At 39.2% G+C, this 18012-nt stretch overlaps 1 protein-coding gene across 4 annotated transcripts in view; it reads left to right on the forward strand.

The window, feature by feature from the left end:
* IL1RAP (interleukin 1 receptor accessory protein) overlaps window positions 1–18012 on the forward strand; it is a gene marked incomplete at its 3' end in the record, with an annotated part of 125445 nt that overhangs the window by 34655 nt on the left and 72778 nt on the right. For all 4 annotated transcript variants that reach the window (XR_013998958.1, XM_081139295.1, XM_081139294.1 and 1 more), the window contains exon 2: window positions 9153–9225. Coding sequence is in view for 3 of the 4 variants with exons in the window: in XM_081139295.1 (XP_080995421.1) it covers window positions 9162–9225 (64 nt within the window). The remainder of the gene's footprint in view (window positions 1–9152; window positions 9226–18012) is intronic.

The following is an 18012-nucleotide window of genomic DNA, read 5'->3' on the forward strand; positions in this document are numbered from 1 at the left end:
TAACAATCTTGATTTTTCTGTAAGTTAGAGAGGCCTGACTTATAACTATGCCTGTCTTCTCTGAAATATTTGGGGAACAGAGCATTAAACTTGGACCTAGTATACTATGCAAAGTGTAGGACATGACAAGTTTTCCCCAATGGTCAGTAAACTCAAACAAATAACTTGGGCTCTTCTTTGTGAATAATATTAATGGTAGCTCACATCTGTCTGCTGTTCTACTGTTTCTCAAGTGTTCCACATATATTACTCATTTAACAAGAGCTAATGATACCTAGCATTTACTGAGAGATACTATGTTCATGGACAATGCTAATCACTCTATAGGGATTATCAAGTGCACCCCTCCCAAACAGCCGATGAGGTAGATATTAGTCTCCATCACCCCCATGCAAAACTCCTGCCTCAGTATCTGTAAGTACGGAATACTTGATCATCAAATTGTCCACCAACTAGGGGAAGGGCAGGGTACACTGAAATACTCTTCTTGTCCTCATGAATGCCTAGCATGTCACTCTTAAATTAGTCATCAACACAGTGACCAGGTTATAACTTTATCTAAGTGGTTGTTGTGAATAGTCTTCTCCTCTTCTCTGAGGCTGTCCAAGATCAAACAGTTAAACTTAGAACTTTTTCAGTGCTCTTTTGCTTTCATCTCACTGAAAACCTAGTTCTATTTCTCTTTGTAATATTTCTTCCCTCACTCCCCAGAACATGTTGCTATTCGGTATATTAACGAACAAAAGGGAACCAATCTGCTTATGTCCTATTCCAAGCTCCGAATGATGGCAGGTGGTATATTATGTTATATATGTCCTCTCAGAGTTTCAAAGACTTGGAAGCTGTTTAGAAATAAAGGGGGAGGCAATAGCTAATGTTTTCTGGTGTGAACTTTGACTCTGCTGTTGTATCAAGGTTAGCAACTTTGGCTTGATATGCTGAAAGTTGGGACAGTTCATTGATCTCTCTAGGTGCCTGGACTGGTAGACTTTCCTGGAACATTCAGTACTTAATGACAGAGCTGTGTTCTTTTAAAAGTAAATGTTGAAAATAGAAACCATATTTAGGTTAAAACAGCTTTCATATATTTAAAGTGTCTAAAGGGGTTCACAAATCATTTGTGCAGATTTTTAAAAAGAAAAACGCCACTTAAAAATATATTTTTAATTAATATATAATAAAATGGACTTTTTTTTTGAAGTAAAGTTCATGAATAATAACTCATGTATAGATTCATTTAATCACTACCCCAATCAGGATATGGAACTGGTCTAGGCCCAAATAACTCTTTTGTGTTATCTATCCCTTTACAGTCACATCCTTATATTATCTCTAGACCCTGATCTGTTTTCTGTCACTCTAGTTTTGTCTTTTGGGGAATGTCATTTAAATGAAATTAGACAGACAGTAACCCATTAAGACAGGCTTTTTTTCACTTAGCATAATGCTTTTGTGGTCCATCCAAGTCGTTGTTATCAGTAGCTCATTGCTTTGTATTGCTGAAAGTAGTTTATTTTTTGGATGCACCAGAGTTTATCCATTTGCCTGTTGAAGGATGTTTGAACTGTTTCCAGGTTTGGGCAATTAATAATAGAGCTGCTGTAAACATTTGTGTTTAGGTTTTTGTGTGAACATAAGTTTCCACTTCTCTAAATGAGGAGTGGGATTGCTGGACCCTATGGTAAAAATATATTTGACTTTATAAGACACTGCCAAATTGTTTCCCAGAGAGGCTGTGCCATTTAGTACTGCCAGCACTAGGGATTTCCAGTTGTTCTGTGTTCTCTTTAGCACTTGGTATTATCAGTGTTTCTTACTTTATTCTGAAAGGTGTGTAGCAGTATCTAATTTTGAGGGTTTAATTTGCATTTGCATTTTCCTTATGGATAATGATGTTGAACATCTTTTCATGTGTTAATTTTCCTTCTGAGTATGGGAAGTCTCCCCATATCTGAGGGGGATATGTTCCAGGACCCCCAGTGGATGTCTGAAATTGTGGATAGTACCAAACCCTATATATAATATGTTTTTTTCCTGTAGGTACCTACATTTTCACTTAAAGGAAACACTTTATGGTTTCACTACTTTAAAGCATCACTCCTCTGTGCTTGGGGCTATTATTAAGTAAAATAAGAGTTATTTTCAAAACAAGCACTGTGATACCATGACAGTGGATCTGATAAGCCACACGGAACTACTAAGTGACTAATAGGCAGGGTACCCTGAGCAAAGGGGGGATTCACATCATGGTCAGGATGGAGTGGGACTGTGAGAGATTTCCGTAAGTTACTCAGAATGATGTACAATTTGAAATTATGAACTTTTTATTTCTGGAATTTTTGGTTTAATATTTTTATACCTCAGTTGACTGTTGGTAACTGAAACCATGGAATGTGAAATCACAGATAAAGGGGGACTACTGTATCCTATTAGGTAAAGTATTTCTTTAACATTTTGGACATTTTAAAATTGGGTTATCTATAGTGTGATTCCTACAACTTTATTCTTCTTTTTCAACATGATTTTCAATATTCGAGTCATTTCTCTTTCCATATAAATTTTGTAATCAGCTTGTCTTTACCTATAAACAAATCTTGCTGGGGTTTTTGGTTGGAGTTTTATTAAATCTGTCAATTAATTTGAGGACAAATTAATATCTTTTCTATTCAGAGCCTTTCAGTCATAAGCATGGTATGTCTATTTTATTACTGTTTGTTTCTACTATAATAAATGACCAGAACTTAGTGTCTTCAAACAATACCCATTTAGTTTCTGTGAGTCAGAAATCCTGGTACAGTGTTGCTTATCTGGTCTTTGCTTAGGGTCTTCCAGGGTTGAAGGCAGAGTGTCAGCAGAGTTACAGGCAGAATTTTATTTCTTGTGGTTGTAGGCTTGAGGTTTCCTACTGACTGTCAGCTGGAAGTCTCTCAGCTCTCTGAGGCAACCTGCATCCCATGACATGCTGCTCCATTTGTCTTTAAATCTCAAAGGCCTTTTGAGTTCTTTCCTTGCCTCCCCCCCCCCCTTTTTTTTTCTAATTTATCCTTCTGCTGCATCTCTCTGACTTTAACCAGAGAAAGTTATCTGACCTTAAGGGCTCATGTGATAGATTGGGCTCACTTGAATAATCCAGTATAATATCCCTAGTTTAAGACTCATAACTTTAATTATATTTATAACATCCCTTTTGTTAAGTAAGGTAACAAAATAGGTTCCAGGGATCTAAGGCATGGGGCCATTCTGTAAACCACATATTTCCATTTATTTAGGTCTTCTTTGATTTCTTTTATTATCATTTTATAAATATCAGCATATAGATCTTGTACAGGTTTGGTTAGACTTTTAGCTAAGCATTTCATTTTTGTTTTAGGTATTGTCACCAAGCTTATAAAAAAATTGTTTCCCGTTTTTCATTCCTAGTATATACTAATAAATTCTGTGTGTTGACTACATATTCTGTTACTTTACTTATTTAGTCCTATTTTTAATAGATTCCTTAAATGTTTTCTGTTGAAAATGATGTCATCTGTGAATAGCCTTATTGCCCTGAATAAGACTTTGGGAATGATGTTGAATAGTACTAAGAATGAACGTCCTCGCCTTGCTCCTGATCTTACTGGAAAGGCATTCAGTCTTTTGACAGGCGATGTGATATTAGCTGTAGGTTTTTTGCAGATGCTCTTTATTGGTTTCAGGAAGTTCCCTTCTATTTTTAGTTTGCTGAGAGTTTTTATTATGAATGGATGTGGAATTTAGTCAAATGCTCTTCCTGCCTCAATTGATATGATCAAGTGGTTTTTCTTCTTTAGATTTTCCAAATACTGAAACCAGCCTTGCATTCTGGAACAAATCTGCTTGGCTGTGGGATATATAGAGATTTCTGTTTTGTGTGCTGTCTATGGCAGGTTTTAGAATCAGGGTAATGTCTCGTAAAGTGAATTGGTAACTGTTTTGTCACCTTCTATTTTCTGCAAGGGATTATGTAGAATTGATGTTATTTATTTTTTAAATGTTTGATTGAATTCACCAGTGAAACCATCTGGAGCTTGCAAATTTATTTTTTGAAAGGTTACTACCTGCACATTTAATTATTTAAAATAATAATAGGAACAGTAAAATCATCTGTTTTATTTTGGGTGAGCTTGAGTAGTCTGTGGTTTTTAAGATGTTGGTCCATTTCATTTAAGTTGTGGACTTCATGTGCGTAAGGTGTTGAGCATCTTCCTATTGCCATTTTAATGCCTGTGATGTACCGTCTTTCATTCCTGATGTTTGTGACATGTGCTTTTGTTTCCCTTCTTGCTTCACCTAGCTAGAGGTTTAGCAAATATTTTTCTTTCAAAGTTCCAACTTTTGGTTTCATTATTTTTTTCTTTGTTTTTTTTTTTCTCTTAAAAGCTTTGATTTCTACTCTTTATTATTTTCTTCATTTTGCTGGTTGGTTTCTTTTTCCTTCTTTTTCCAAGTTCTTAAAATGGAAGGTTAGATTATAGACTCGAAATCTTTCTTCTTTTCTAATGTAGGCCTGTAATGCAACAGATTAGCCTGTGAATACGCCTTCAACTGCATCCCACATATTTTGATATATATATATTTTTTTTTGTTCAGTTCAAAATATTTTCTAATTTCCCTGAGACTTTCTCTTTGACCCAAGGATAATTTAGAAGCATATTCCTTCATTTCTAAGTGTTTGGAGATTACCCTGTTACTTTTATTTTATTGATTTCTAGCTTAATTCTGTCGTTACAGGATTGTCTTTAATTCTTTGAAGTGTGTGAAGGTGTGACTTATGGTGCATGGTGTGGCTCATATGTACTTGAAAGTAACGTGCCATTATTTAATATTTCAAGTCCTCAAGTAGTTGTTCCACACATTCTGCCCAGGTTTCGAGCTACGTTCATTGAGAACCACAGGGTAAAGTTTGCTTACTTTGTTTTACCCTGAATCAGAACCTTTCATGTCACTTTGATAAAACTGTTTTATTGATAAATACTGGATTCTGGAATATTCTGCACAGGGATCCTTTTATGGGTCAAAAAATTAGAAACCAGATAAAAGATTGATGATGAAAATAACTGATTTTTAAATAAATGCTATCTCCTTTTCTGTAAAGTGGGATAATTAATAATTTGGCCTATATCCTTCAAAGACTTATTTGTCATAGGTGTGCAAGACCTACTCACACTTTATCAGTGAGTTAGAGAAGGGAGAGAGAAGGATCTGGATGGGATCAGGACTCAAGTTAGTGACGTGGCTGCAGGGCTGACCTCTCATGGGGATGACCATCCAGGGTTAGGGCCTTGGTGTTAGTGGCCAAGTTTTCACTGGGCAGGTCATAGCAAAGGGCATCTGTTCACCAGGAATGAAGCAGATGACAGCAGCTTCATGATTATGAGGAGCTTATCCAGTTTGGAGAAGACCTCACAGGGCATGAGGGGCAGACTCCTGGAAAAGAGGGCTGGCAAACACCAGGTTGAAGTCCAAGCCCCAACTAGGCTGATGGGCTTCAAAGAGTAGCTGTGATCTGAGTGTGGAGCTGTATGGATGTGGAATCAGGAAATTGAGGGAGAAATCTGGTCCTGTGGCCTATTGGAATGCTGTTGTGCAGAAGGAAAGCTGAGCAAATGGTTAGTTAGAAAAATTATCATCTTCAGGGAAGCAAATCTGGTTTTAGCCTATCACCTGCTGGCCCAGTGAGAGATCCAGTGCTCAGGGCTAACTCAGAGACAAGGAGATCCTGAAGCTCACTGAGCTTGGAGAATGCAGAAAACAGAAAGCTTCATATGCAGGGGTCGCTGCTAAAGTTCTGGATACACGTTAACGATCATTATCAACATTGTTGTTTATTACATAACCTAAGCACATATTTGAAGCTTCTTTCTAGATGATATAGGCACCCAGGTTGATATACCGGGAAAGCATGACGTTAAATATGAGAGAAGTACTAATAATACCTCAGAGAGGAAGTATGAACATGATCATATAGTAAATAAAATGGATAATGCAGGAGAGGCTGACTGGAAATTTATTATATAAATGTTCCAATCATCTGACATAAGGGTGGAGTCTGTTAAACCCCATCACAGTAACCCAAAGCTGGTTTGTAATTCAGACTCTGAGAAACCATGTGTCATTAGGCAGGTTGCTTTGCTTTCTCACAGTTTCTCCATCTCTGCAAACATCTACTGCTCTCTCCCCTTAAGAACCAAGAACCAAGAACCAAGAACCAAGAACCAAAGTATATTACTCAGTTGATTAGAGCGTTGTCCTGATACGGCAAGGCTGCAGGTTTGATCTCTGGTCAGGGCACATACAGGAAGCTATCAAGGAATGAATAAATAAGTGGAAGAACAAATCAAGATTTTTTTCTCTCTCCCTTCCTCTCTCTCTCTAAAAATCAATAAATATTTCCTATTTTTTAAAAAATAGTATATTACTAGTCACAATAATACAATTCTGAGGCAGGATGAAAGGTGATGTTAAATGAGCCTGCCTTCTTGGAGAGGTCTCAGACCAGCCAGCTGCCTCCCACTAACCTTGGTACCTTCAGTCTTCCAAAAACAGCCTACCCAATCACATTTTATTTTCAGTCTGCTTTATTCTAATTCATCACAGGGCCGGACTGACCCTGGATTTGTCTTTGCACACAAGTTATCTTTCGATTAGCTTTACCTTGGTGACCTGACTCCTTGCTGCCTCTGGCATAATCCAGTTACTCATGAGAATATCAATTAAGGTCCTCAATCACCCTAATTAGAATGTCTTCTAAGTGTTGCTTTAGGAATAGTATTAGGGCTGAATCTGTGCCCTGAATCTGAAATGAAATGTCTGGTTGCTCTCCACTGACAAGGATTAATGCAGAATTATTAATTAATTTTATTAATGACTTGGAGGAGGACCTAGGTGGCATGCTGATCAAGTTTATAGATGACACAAAGCTAGGGGGATAACAATTACCATGATGACAGACTCAGGAGCCAAAATGATTTCGAGGCAGAATTTAGTGGCAATCCATCCAATACGTGCCCGGAAGAATGATCTCTGTAAGGCAGAGCTTGATGATAATATCACTCCTCTAATCAGAATCCTTCAATGATTCCCCTATTTGCTGTTAAAATTAAATCCCAAGTTCTTAACCTGCTACTCAAAGCCTTGTTATATTGTAATCCTAACTCTACGTGCTTTCCAACAAAATCTTCTATATACTTCTTTTCCTAATACCCTGTGCTTGAGCCAAACGGAATTATTTTTAGACTGTTTCCTATTTATGCTCTGTGCTCTCCCTATCTTTCAGCATTATTCCCCAGTGAGCTTCTTTTCTGAACACTTTCCTTCTGCCTCACTTTTAAATTTCCAAACCAGTTCTTGCTGGTTCAAAAGCCGCCTCTTGCGTTTAGTCTTCTTGGATTGCCTTAGCTGGAGTCATCTCTGTCTTTTGCTAATCTTCAATAACACTTGTCCGACTATTCCTTTCTGACTGTTTTATCACTGTTTACTCTGTACTGCGGTTATTTTTTGTACACATTTTAAGGCTCTGCTAAACTCTGCCTGGTGCTAGAATATCTGTCTGATAAATCTTTACATGTCATATAAAGCCTCTGCATGTGTATTGCTCATAGCTGATGACATTAAAGTGGTTTGCATGTGGTTTATCTCTTCTACTGGGGAGAAGTGCCCTTAGAGGGTCCCTACATCTAAGTTACCAGAGGCCTCTATGGCTATATCATAAAGATTTATAAACAGAAAGTCTTCAGCGCATGTTTTATTGAACAAATGAATGACTGATGGAGAGAAGATTCCCTAATGTAATTGTGTGAGAATGGGAAAGGAATGGTGGTGATAAGAAAGAGACATTTAAACTTTGAAATAAAGCAGTTGTTTAATATACAATCAACTCACCTCTGATTTGTGTACAGTTGTGCTGAAGGAGGAAGCACAATATAAACCTGAGATTTCTGATGATGGGTGGTCAAGAGAGGTGACAGGAGTTGGAAGCTTGCATTGCCCTTTAAAGTGACCACACACTCTGGATTGCTTGGACAGTATTAGTTTACACCTATTGTTTTAGTATAGCACTCTTAAAATTGTCTCATTTAAATGCTGTTATAGGGTAACCCCATTCATCAAATAGCTCCTTGACCTTTTAAGACTGGTGGGTCCCTGAGGTTGTAAAACTTACGGCATAGGCTAATGTTTGGGATAGTAATAGACTTATAGTTAGCCAGATATAAAACTCATCTCTGTCACTTACTAAAAATATGATCTGGACAAGTTTCCAAGAGCTCTGTAAGCACCCTTATATATGTTGTTATGTTCAAAACAGAAACCAGAGATCTTGAGTATGAAATTTTTCAGTAATGTATAGGTTTTAGTATTTACAACCCTAGAAAGGTTTCATCAGGGGCCAGAGATGTCTAGGGTAGTAGGGGAAAAATTATTTCACAGAGTTTTAAATCTCTAGGCCTTTTGCACTAAAGATCACACAACCAAAAGTAAGGGCATGGTTCTTGCTGGTTGACTGTTTCAGCTGGTTATCAACAGAAAGGCTCAAGATCACAGAAATTGGATTCAAGCTTCATCATTTGTCTTTTCCAGTGAGAAGAGGAGAGTGGCCACAATAGGGCATGAGGCTTACCTATTTCCCTTTACTATAAATTCAGAGTGTGGTGGACTGCCAACCAAATCAGAATTCAGGATTTCTAGATTTTCTATTCATCACGAAGAAGGGAAAGTGCCTGGGTTATAAAATATTCCATTTGGGAATAGACCAAGGGAATGCGAAGGAGGGTAAGAAGATCAAACTTATCTGCCAGAATGTGACTCATGAAAAAAAATCTAGTTGTTTTTAAATAGGCAGCTATAGTTCAGTAATTAAGAAATTGTTCTAGACCCAGGTGCTGGAGTTTGATCATTGCTCTACCACTTTCTACCCAAGGATCTTGGTTATGTCATTTAAACTTGTCCCGATTTCCTTATCTGTAACATGGGGATTTTTAAAAAGCCTGTGTTATTAGTTGGTTCTGACAATGAAATTTGTTAATAATGTAAACTATTGTTAGAATAGTTCCTGGTCAATAGTCAGCATGCATATGCACTGAATATTATTTAAGCACTGAGAGTAAATAAGTAATCTCCCTTACCTTTGTATTTAGGTAGACAAGATGGGACTTCTGTGGTGTGTATTGAGTCTCTACTTCTATGGGATCCTGCAAAGTGATGCCTCGGGTAAGTGAATGGCTTTTGACAATCTATGGAAATGCAAGTCATACATAGGGTATTATCTCAAGTCTTTCTGAAAATGAGTTAAGAGAACATAATATTGTTTGTTTCCATTGTCTTCTGTGGTCACACAGAATTAGAAATTTGACAGAATCAGAGAATTTTGATGATGGGGGGAACCACTGACTTCTCTAGTCTTCATGGTACACAGTGCAATTAGGGTAGTGGTCCTGTGTGTAAAAATGTAGAACTTTTCCATCGCCTTCAGATCCAAACCAGGTAGAACCCTGCTTCTTTTCCTTATGTCAGGTCCTATGGGAAAAGAAATGACAGTGATGGTAGCACTGTTTTCCAGACTTGAGCCAGGGGTGGAGAAGGCCTTGGTGGTAACAGTCCCCTGAGACCTTATAAAAACAAATGCATAATGACAGGTTTCTGCTGCTACTTCTACATAGGAAAGAAAGACCTGCCCAGCTCATTCCTGGGTGTTACTTCCTAAGAGGAGCCAGCCAAAGACTTTATTGAGTTTGAACAACCAAACGCAACCTTCATGGACCTCAATTATATGAAGTCAGTTACAAGGGACTTGAAAGCTCATCTTTTCAGGTCTCCTCTCATCTCTAGAATTCCTATTCAGAACTATTTTCTGGTACCTCTAACTAGTGATTATCTATTTATAGCCCATTATATCTTTGGACTGATCAAATTTTACAAAGATTTTAGTACATATAACCGAAATTTGTCTCTGTGTCATTTCCATACATTTCTTTGGTTCAACTTCTTGAATTAAATAGAAAAATACACAATCCAATAGTTTTCTAATTATAATGCAAGGAACCTACATATCTTAGTTTCAAAAAGCTTTTCATGTATAATTCCCCTGAAGTCCATGGCCATACTTTGAATGTCATTGCTTTATTCCCTCTTCTATGTGAGAGGACTTCAGAAATGTTAAAACAGTGAACGTATAACCATGCCCATGCTCTCTAATATATGCCTTCGACTGCTCTTCACATGGCATGGATTCGAGTCCTCCTACCATCCTGATGATCTTTTCTGGGTGTTTCAGTTTAGCTATGTCACTTAAAGCATTTTATTGGAAACCAAAAACATCACTGAAGGAGGGGTAGGACTAGGACAGCGTACAGCTCAAAGCTGAGAGAGAGAGAGCGATAACTTCCAATTTCATTGGCCCCCTGGAGTCTTCACAGAGGAAAGCATAGATTATAACCAGGGCTGATATTCAGGTGGAATATACTACTATGCAGCTCTACTGGCTGTTTAGACCATTTGACTGGTTAGTGCCATGATGTCCAGGTTTTTAAATATGCTGAATATAACTCCTGGTTACGGCTTGCTCTTATTTAATTTAATTCTATGCCTGAATGTTATCTGCTTACAGAGGCCTTCCTTAACCATCTTAACTAAAATAGCCCTGCCAATCACTGTCTATCCTATTCTGCTTTAGCTTTCTCTTAACACTCCTTATTTCTTGACATTGCCTTAACTCATTCTCTTTGTCCCCTCCTATATATATGTATGTTGATTTCAGAGAGAGGAAGGGAGAGGGAGAGAGAGAAACATCAATGATGAGAGTCATTGATCTACTGTCTCCTGCATGCCCCCGACTGGGGATCGAGCCCACAACCCAGGCATATGCCCTGACTGGGAATCGAACCTTGATCTCCTGGATCCTAGGTTGATGCTCAACCGCTGAGCCACACCAGCCGGGCTCTACTCCTTTTTTATTCTCTGTTTTCTTCTCTCAGCCTCCATCCTACTTCCTTCCTTCTCCTCCTTGCCCCCCTCCCCCCATCTATATTCCCTTCACATCTCTTTTTTGGCCAAATGGGCCAATTTTATAATGGCACTTCTTGTTTGGATTCATACCAGCAATTCATCAGTGTGGTTTTATGTGCTGCCTCACCTTGAAGGAAAGGGGAGAGGTCACTGTGTTGCTCCTGCTGGGAGAACAGGTAAGACCCAGAAATTGCTGGGGCCGGTGCCTCCCCAGGGGTCCCGCAGGGTTGCTTATCTGAATGACCTTTACTGTAGTTCATCCAAGGAGCTCCCCCACCTCCACCCCAAATTCTGTTGGAAAGTGAGTTTTCTACCGGAAATTGTGACTCATAATTCTGCCGGGGAAGCTGGCTTCTTAAATAAGATAAGTTCTCATACCAGCTCCATTGAGTCACCATGGGAGCAGGAAACATGTTGTAATCCCCCCAGCCCATCTGCCACATATTCATTTGCTTCCTTATGAAAAGGTGTATTGTGTCTGTGTCAGTGATGTTCTTCGTAGTTGGAGGGAGAGGAACAAAAAGGAAGTGTTGTTGACAAAAATAAAAGAGGAAACTGGCTCTGAGCTATGGAGGGGGTGGAAGGGGGTAATCGCACATGCTGGGGAATGAACCAACCTCTCTCCTGCATCAAGGTACCGCACTTACTATAATGTCTGTGCCGGCAGACGTCTTGGCCTGTCATGAGGCTCTCCCTGTGTCAGGCACCCATCTTCATGGTGCAACAAGATATGTGAGGAGCAAAGGAGAGAGCCTGGAAACCCTAGAGGACTGAAAATGAATATGATGTTAGCAAAGTTTTGTCTTGTTGTTCTGGACCCTTCCATGTGGCATCTCCTCTTCCGGGAAGACTGATTTATACAAAAGAAATATAACAGCCTAAGAACGTGAGTTCCACGCTGTGTGCTTCAAGTGCAGGGAATTGGACCTCAGGCCGCATGATTCTGACTTCAGAACTCGGTCTTTCTGGTAGCAGTACTGTGATTTCCTTATTTGCTCAGGAGTGTGGGAACATCATTTTCATCTTAGGTGGAGATAAAAGCAAATGATCAAGAGCAAACATTTGCTGTCTTTTAAGGAACTGAAGTTTGGATAATTATAATAGTGGTAATATAATTATAATGTGGTAGTTAGAGTGGTAATAAAGCTTCCTTCGCTAAAAAAAGCACTTTGGATTTTGCATATTCTATGCAATTTGACTCTCACACCCAGACCATGGAGTAGTCAGGCTTTTGTAACTCGCCCCCCTCCCCTTTTTTCTGAGAAGAAAAATAGGATCAAAGTGGTTTAAGTGAATTACCCAAAGTCCCACAGCTAATACTTAGCGTAAGGGTGACTTCAGCTCCTTCCTCACTTCCCAAGGTGCATGCTAATTTTCCTAAACATGCTCCCCTTGGACTCCACTAGCACGTAAACAATTTAGGAAAAAGTTTAAATTTGAGGGGTCACAGGTTTTGCTCACTGTTGAAGAACCACTCAGCCATACGTTTCTGGGCTTTTTAGATAGAGTATCTCACCCCATCCCCCTTAATATGTTACTTTTTAAGGATGAAAATCACTGTAATATATGCTCAAAGCTCATTATCCCAGTTTTGCTTATTGCCTTGGTGAACATTTCCAATACTAAACTCTGAGAAGTTCTCCTTTGCAGGAATTCCAGAAGCAAACTTTGACGTGTCACACATTTCTCCCTCGGTGTCCCGTTGGCAGCATGTTAGAAAGCCGAACTGTTAGAGCTGCCTTCAGAGTGGAAATAAATATTTGGAACTTGCGATTGCAAATTGGAAAGGTAGTGGGAATGGCACCACATATAGTACGGTGAATTTTAAAAATATTGCCATATCAAAATTATTTGCTACACAAACCACCTAAAAATGATAGCAAAGCATTTTCTTCTCCAAATGTGTGCATGCACGCACACACACACACACACACGCTCCTTTGAATATAGCTTTTTATTTAAAAGTGAATAAAAGTTGACTGTGTGCGGGGCTGGATTTCATACATATTATCACTAACGTCATGGAGAACACTGTGGAGGTGGGGAGGCAGAGAATCTCTCACCCGCCTGAGAGTTTAGGAAATGAGCCAGGGAGGCGGCCTAAGCTGACAGCTCTCTGGGCCATGCCTGGTGGAGCCGGGTTTGAAAGCTGCCTTGACTCAGAAGCAGAGCTCTTCCCTGTAAACGGCATTGCCTTCCTTTAGGACTTTGTTCTGCTAAGGCAGGTAAAATCCCCGGATTGCTTTTCTGTTCTTTGTAAGAAATGTGCAGAGGGTGGAAATAATCTTTTGGCCTGAGAGTGAATTACGCAATGCAAAACAAACAAAAACCGAAAACAGCGTTTCACTGGGAATCCAGAGACATTGGTTTAAGTTCTGTTTCACTTTGTGAGCTTTTTAATGACGGTAAAGAAGTCTTTTAATCACTCTGTGTCACCACGCCCCTATCTATAAACCAAACCCATCAACCAGCGACAACAGAGCCCCAACCAATGCTGCCCCCTTGCTTTTGCGTGAAAGAGGATTATGGATATTATACATCATGGACACACACAGTGTACAGTCTTCCTATTTAAGTGGTTCCTAGTGACAAGAGTGGATCTTACACGTTTCACCTCATTCTAAAGATCATGTGTGTGACCATTTTATATTACAGAGCCCAGGGTAAATAAGGGAAGGTTCTCGGTGTAAGAGAAAGAGCGAATAAACACCAAGCAGAATACCCTGAGAGAGCAGAGAAGGTTACTAGTCCTGTAGGGAGGTAGGGGGAAGGCGTCTCAGCCAAAGAACAATTGTTCTTCGCTCGGAGAAAGTACATCTCTCATTTGGGAACAGAACAGTGCAGTGCAACGGAGGGGACAGTGAGGAGGCAATTTAGAAGCCAAGCTGGAAAGGTAGGCTGGGAACAGATTGTGGGGGACAGGAATCCCTTCAGGGAAAGAGAATATTTGTGTTTAATGTATTTTAGATATAGTTGGTTAGTTATTTTTTATTTTTTATTTTGTCTTACTTTTGTAAGGACATGTAATATCATCAATGCTATGTGATGGTTCTTTCAGCTTTTAGTAGGATTCCATTTCTTGCCAGGCCCGGTGGCCTCATGTTACTTGAATGTGCCTTTTGAAAAACTCCATACTTCGATGTACCTGTGACATTCAGTCCTGTCTCTGGTGCTCATGGCTGGTCATCCTGAACACCCTTCGTTTCTGTGCATCGTGGTCCAAGTGTTTGGAGAATGTGAAGAATACATTTTCATTTTATTCTTAGACCTAAAGGTCATCAGAATTATAACATTGTACCCTGTTGTTTTTTAAATGCTGCCCCTTGGTCGCAGATCCTCTTCACTTTTTTTTTTGGGGGGGGGGTTGTATTTTAAAACACACTGATGTTTATTTTTAAGTTCCTTATACTTCCCAAGTATTCTGTAGCCACAGTTTAGTGGGCTGATGCTGACTTTGCAAGTATAAACTCTCCAGAACAGCTTTTTGTTATCACAGTGATAGTTCTATGTTTAGAAAAATGACCTGATCCATCACTTCAATGGCTGTGTTAGTTAAGAGAAACACATATTTTGTAGGGAATGTATATGATTATAGGTGACAAGGTCCAGTTTATGGGAATTTATTCTGCCCTTTAAATCACCTTTGTCTCTGCATTCCCTGCCCCCCAAAACATTTGTTTCTGCCTTATTGAGATCAGTTTTACAGACCTGGTCACCATCTCGATTATCAGTGAGTCCCACCAAGCCAGTTATCACCCATTTGTATTTCACTGTTTTGATTTTTTTCTATTTAGCTGATAATGTCTTTAGAAAATAAAATATATACCCACGCTCAACAAAACAATGCAGTGATTCTTTTATTTTAAAATCTGCTGCTTGGTGCTACACATTTATTTTTTTGGAATAGAGAGAAAATGGATACATTTTACAAATAATCTCAGTCAACAACTTCAAGAACTTGCCATTCCCGTGTATAAAACTAATATACAGAATTGCTGTCCTCTGTCTTTTCTTGTTTTAGAGGCAAGTAGAAACAATGAAAATACAAGATGGCTGAGAAAATGAGAGAAAAGAGTTAAAATAACCCCACCATCCATAACCTAGACTTGGCTGAGTTCTGTTGTTTTCATGAATTTCATTTCGCCTTCTGCCTTCTGCCATCTGAATCAACACTCTTGGTATAGCTGTACATTATCGAGAAATAAATATCACTTTCCTACAGTGTTTGTAGAGTCTGAAACAATAGTTTAAATCTTTTTGCCAGTCATTCAGCCCATTGTTTGTTTGTTATTGTTTTTTTAAAATATTTTTCCTGGTTTTTAGAGAGAGAAGAAGGGAGGGGGGAGAGAGAGAGGAAGGGAGAGGGAGAGAGAGAGAAATTTCGATGTGAGAGTGAAACATGGATGGGCTGCCTCCTTCGGGCCCCCTATTGGGGTTGGAGTCTGCACCCTGGACATGTGCCCTGACTGGGAATCAAACCAGCCACCCTTTCGTGCCTGGGACGGCACCCAAGCCACTGAGCCACACCAGTCAGGGAAGCCCATTGAGTTTTGTGTTGTTTTCCTCCCGAGATACTTTCATATTTTTTGAAGTGCCTCTAGAGGTGGGCAGGAGTGTGCATTTTTGTACGTACACCGAGGCACTGCTGTGTGCGCTTTCCTGTTAACTTATGTAGAAGAACGTTGCGCTCCCTGCTCCCCTGTTTTGGGCTTGCCGTGCCAGTGGGAAGGACCAGGCGGGGAGTGTTTGTGAAACACAGAACTCCCTTACTGCTGAAGCCAACACAGGCATACACATTGTTCCCGGTGAATCACCGTGAGTAACCATCATTTACAGTAGCTTTGGTTGCCCTTTTTTACTTTGCGGGGAAACCTTTCGCTGTTCATCATGGGCTTGTTTCTTCTTTAACATTATACCAAATAGCTTAGATTGATGCGCCGGAGTTCAGCCTGTTCCTCTTTAGAGCCCTTGGGAGTTCGGACTACCCCGAAAGTTGCTTAATGAGCTCATTTTTACTTTTTAGAGAGAAAGCATTAATTTTATCCTAATATTTTCTAATTTGCTTTGGACCTTTTGATCTATCTGGTTTCCTGAGGAAAATTGCATTTCCCTGATGCAAGACTTTTGACACCGACAGCTTGATTTTAAATGGCTCTTCATCATTTGTTACCGTTACTCAAGGTAAAGAAAAATGAAAAGAAGGAGCCAAGAGGGGAAGAGAAGAGAACAGGAAGAAGGGAGGAAGAGAGGGAAGAGACAGAGACAGAAAGTGAGGGAGTGATAGAGAAAGAGAAAGAGATACAGAGACAGACTTTACAAAGGGGGACTTGTTGACTTTGTTGAAAACCCAGTTATATACTGTTTCAGATTAGAAAATAACATTTTTTAGTACTCAGCTTAAATGCTTCCCAATTTATCTGAGCTTTGCAGTGCATGGTATCCTTTTTGAACAATTCATTTTTTTCTAGTATTTTTTGACATTCCGGTTCTTTCCCTCCATCCTAGTATATTCAAATGATGAGAGCAAACAGAAGCCTTAAATATTATAGAGGTTTCCTTACATCTAGTGCACCACCAGCCATGAGAACCCCCTTTTGCACTTGCATTCATAAGGTCTAAGGCAGAAACAATCTGCTGTTGTTTGCAATTGATGCTGAGCTGTAAAATGTCTTTCCTAGTAGCAAAGTATTGCTTGAGGCTCAGTAGAAACCCAGCTTGCATTCAGATCTAGAAAGAGGGTGTATGTTTGTCTGGAGAATAATTGAGATCATGGACATGTGAGTAGAGCAATTAGTAAGTGAAAGTGTTGGAAGCGTCCCTCCCACTGCATGTGATGTTCTTACTAAGGCGGATTTTGGAAGGCAGTGAAGACAAGGTATTTGTTCCTGGTTTCTTTGTTAGGGAAAACCCTTTAATGATCTCACCTTTATCGCTCTAAATATTCTGTTATTAAAAAGGTCCTTCCTCTCACCTACACTGTGGTGATAATTGATGACTGCAGGAATAGCCATGAAGCATTATGCAGTATTGAGGGGTTTTTTTAATTACTAAAGGGAGACCATGCTAAGCTAAGCATGGCCTTAAATCTCTTTTACTTTAATTCTCTATAAATTGGTAATAACTGTATAGTGGAATGTGTGAGTAGTAGAAGTGAAGGAATGTGAGGGAAATAACATTAATTGAATTAGAATATATATATATGTTTTATAAATTTCTGAACAGCCCTGTAAGACAGATAGGTGTTTTAATCTACCAGCAAGGAACTCCAGATTCAGAAAAGTGAATTAAAAAGTTAAATTAACTTAATAGTTTACTATACCTATTTAGTGGTAAAACCTGTATACCTGTTCGACTATAAAATGCACGCTATCTGCACTATATCATTTTACCAGTGAATTCTTTATAATTAAAACTTTTCACTTCCTAAATATGTCAGACAAAGCTGTCTGTCAATAATTGATGACACGGAACACACACATTTGAAAAGAAACATTCAACCAATTTAATTAAAAAAAACCCACAAAACATAAAATGTGATTTTTCATCTTGCAAAACGGCCTCAATTCGATTTGCTCCAAGCTTCCTGGAACATATACAGTGCACTTCCTTTGTATCTATTCAGGTTATATACGTTTTCCCAAGGTCATACAAAATGTCCTCAAGGAAATCAGTTCTAAACAAGCTGACAGATGGATAAAGGAGAGACGGTTCTGTACGCTGCAACGTGTTGGAGTGGAGGGGACGCTGTTAACTTCAGCAGGCTGCAAGGTTGTTTGGCATGAGTCACTTAGCTTCCCGTGTGGCTCATCAGAGGCTAACTGTGACTTCATGTCCTGCACACTTACCCAGCTAGAGCAGGCTCAGTCCCTCCGCCTCGGTATTAAGGGACTTAGTAAATGATGTTTACATGTGGCTCAGGAATTTTGTGTTATTTTATTTTGGTATCTAACAGTGTATAGCTCCAGAAAATTGTTTTCAGTCTAAAAACATCAG

This window comes from Miniopterus schreibersii, assembly GCF_964146895.1.
Source record: "Miniopterus schreibersii genome assembly, chromosome: 5".
Lineage (NCBI taxonomy): Eukaryota > Metazoa > Chordata > Mammalia > Chiroptera > Miniopteridae > Miniopterus > Miniopterus schreibersii.